Source organism: Adiantum capillus-veneris, chromosome 3 (genome assembly GCF_014529385.1).
Source record: "Adiantum capillus-veneris isolate H3 chromosome 3, ASM1452938v2, whole genome shotgun sequence".
Lineage (NCBI taxonomy): Eukaryota > Viridiplantae > Streptophyta > Polypodiopsida > Polypodiales > Pteridaceae > Adiantum > Adiantum capillus-veneris.
In genome coordinates, this window is record NC_140933.1 from 149,319,165 (window position 1) to 149,319,856 (window position 692).

The 692-nt window shown below is 51.3% G+C and overlaps 1 protein-coding gene across 1 annotated transcript in view; it reads right to left on the reverse strand.

Moving 5' to 3' along the window:
* Nucleotides 1-459, reverse strand: part of LOC147461920 (uncharacterized) — a 2,179-nt gene extending 1,720 nt beyond the window's left edge. Inside the window, exon 1 of the mRNA XM_086509393.1 lies at nt 1-459. This exon is cut by the window's left edge and continues 877 nt beyond it. Within this exon, the coding sequence (XP_086365519.1) occupies nt 1-126 (126 nt within the window). The 5' untranslated portion in view covers nt 127-459.
* Nucleotides 460-692: the final 233 nt, after the last annotated feature.

Below are 692 nucleotides of genomic sequence, written 5' to 3' on the forward strand. Positions count from 1 at the left end.
TGCAAAGTTGTACTTGGCCAGGGATTGGGATAGCGTACTAACAGCGTCATTGTAAACCCCCGATGCTAAACCGTCTGCAGGAATGAGGTCAAAGATCCTTGCGCGGCCAGGGCCTGCCCCTTCCATCACAGCATTCCTCTTGAAAGCATACACACACCCATCGTAAAAGAGCCTCTTATCTGCCTCCCTTGAATAAATGCGATGCTTCTTAGCACACTCTGTGTACCCTGCCGGAATTCTGGCGGCGAATATAGAAACATACCCGTTGCTTCAAATGAGTCGTTGCTGTACTCTTGTGCTGAGCACATAAGGGCAGTAAGGGCAACAAGTCAGCTAGTCACCTCCTTGCAGGAGCGTAAGCTGATGTGGCGACCCCTGCTGGAAGCAAGACCCAAAAAATCGAGCCTCCTGTTTTACAGCCAGCCAGCCAGCCAGCCACAATTCTGTCACGATTTTCACCCCAAAACCAGTGAGAATCTTCTTGTGCTCAAACTTGGGGTCTGTTCTATGGGCTGCCAGCTTTATGTGCTCAAACTTGGGGTGAGAGAGGTCCAGGCCAGGTTCAGGGAGAGTATTGCCGGCTGCCCTTATGTGCTAATGCTATCTGGATAAATATTAGGACGGCCACGCTCCTGCCATACATGGTCGAAGCCTGGCTACCCCGTGATTGTAGTCCGTCAACATGACCTTGC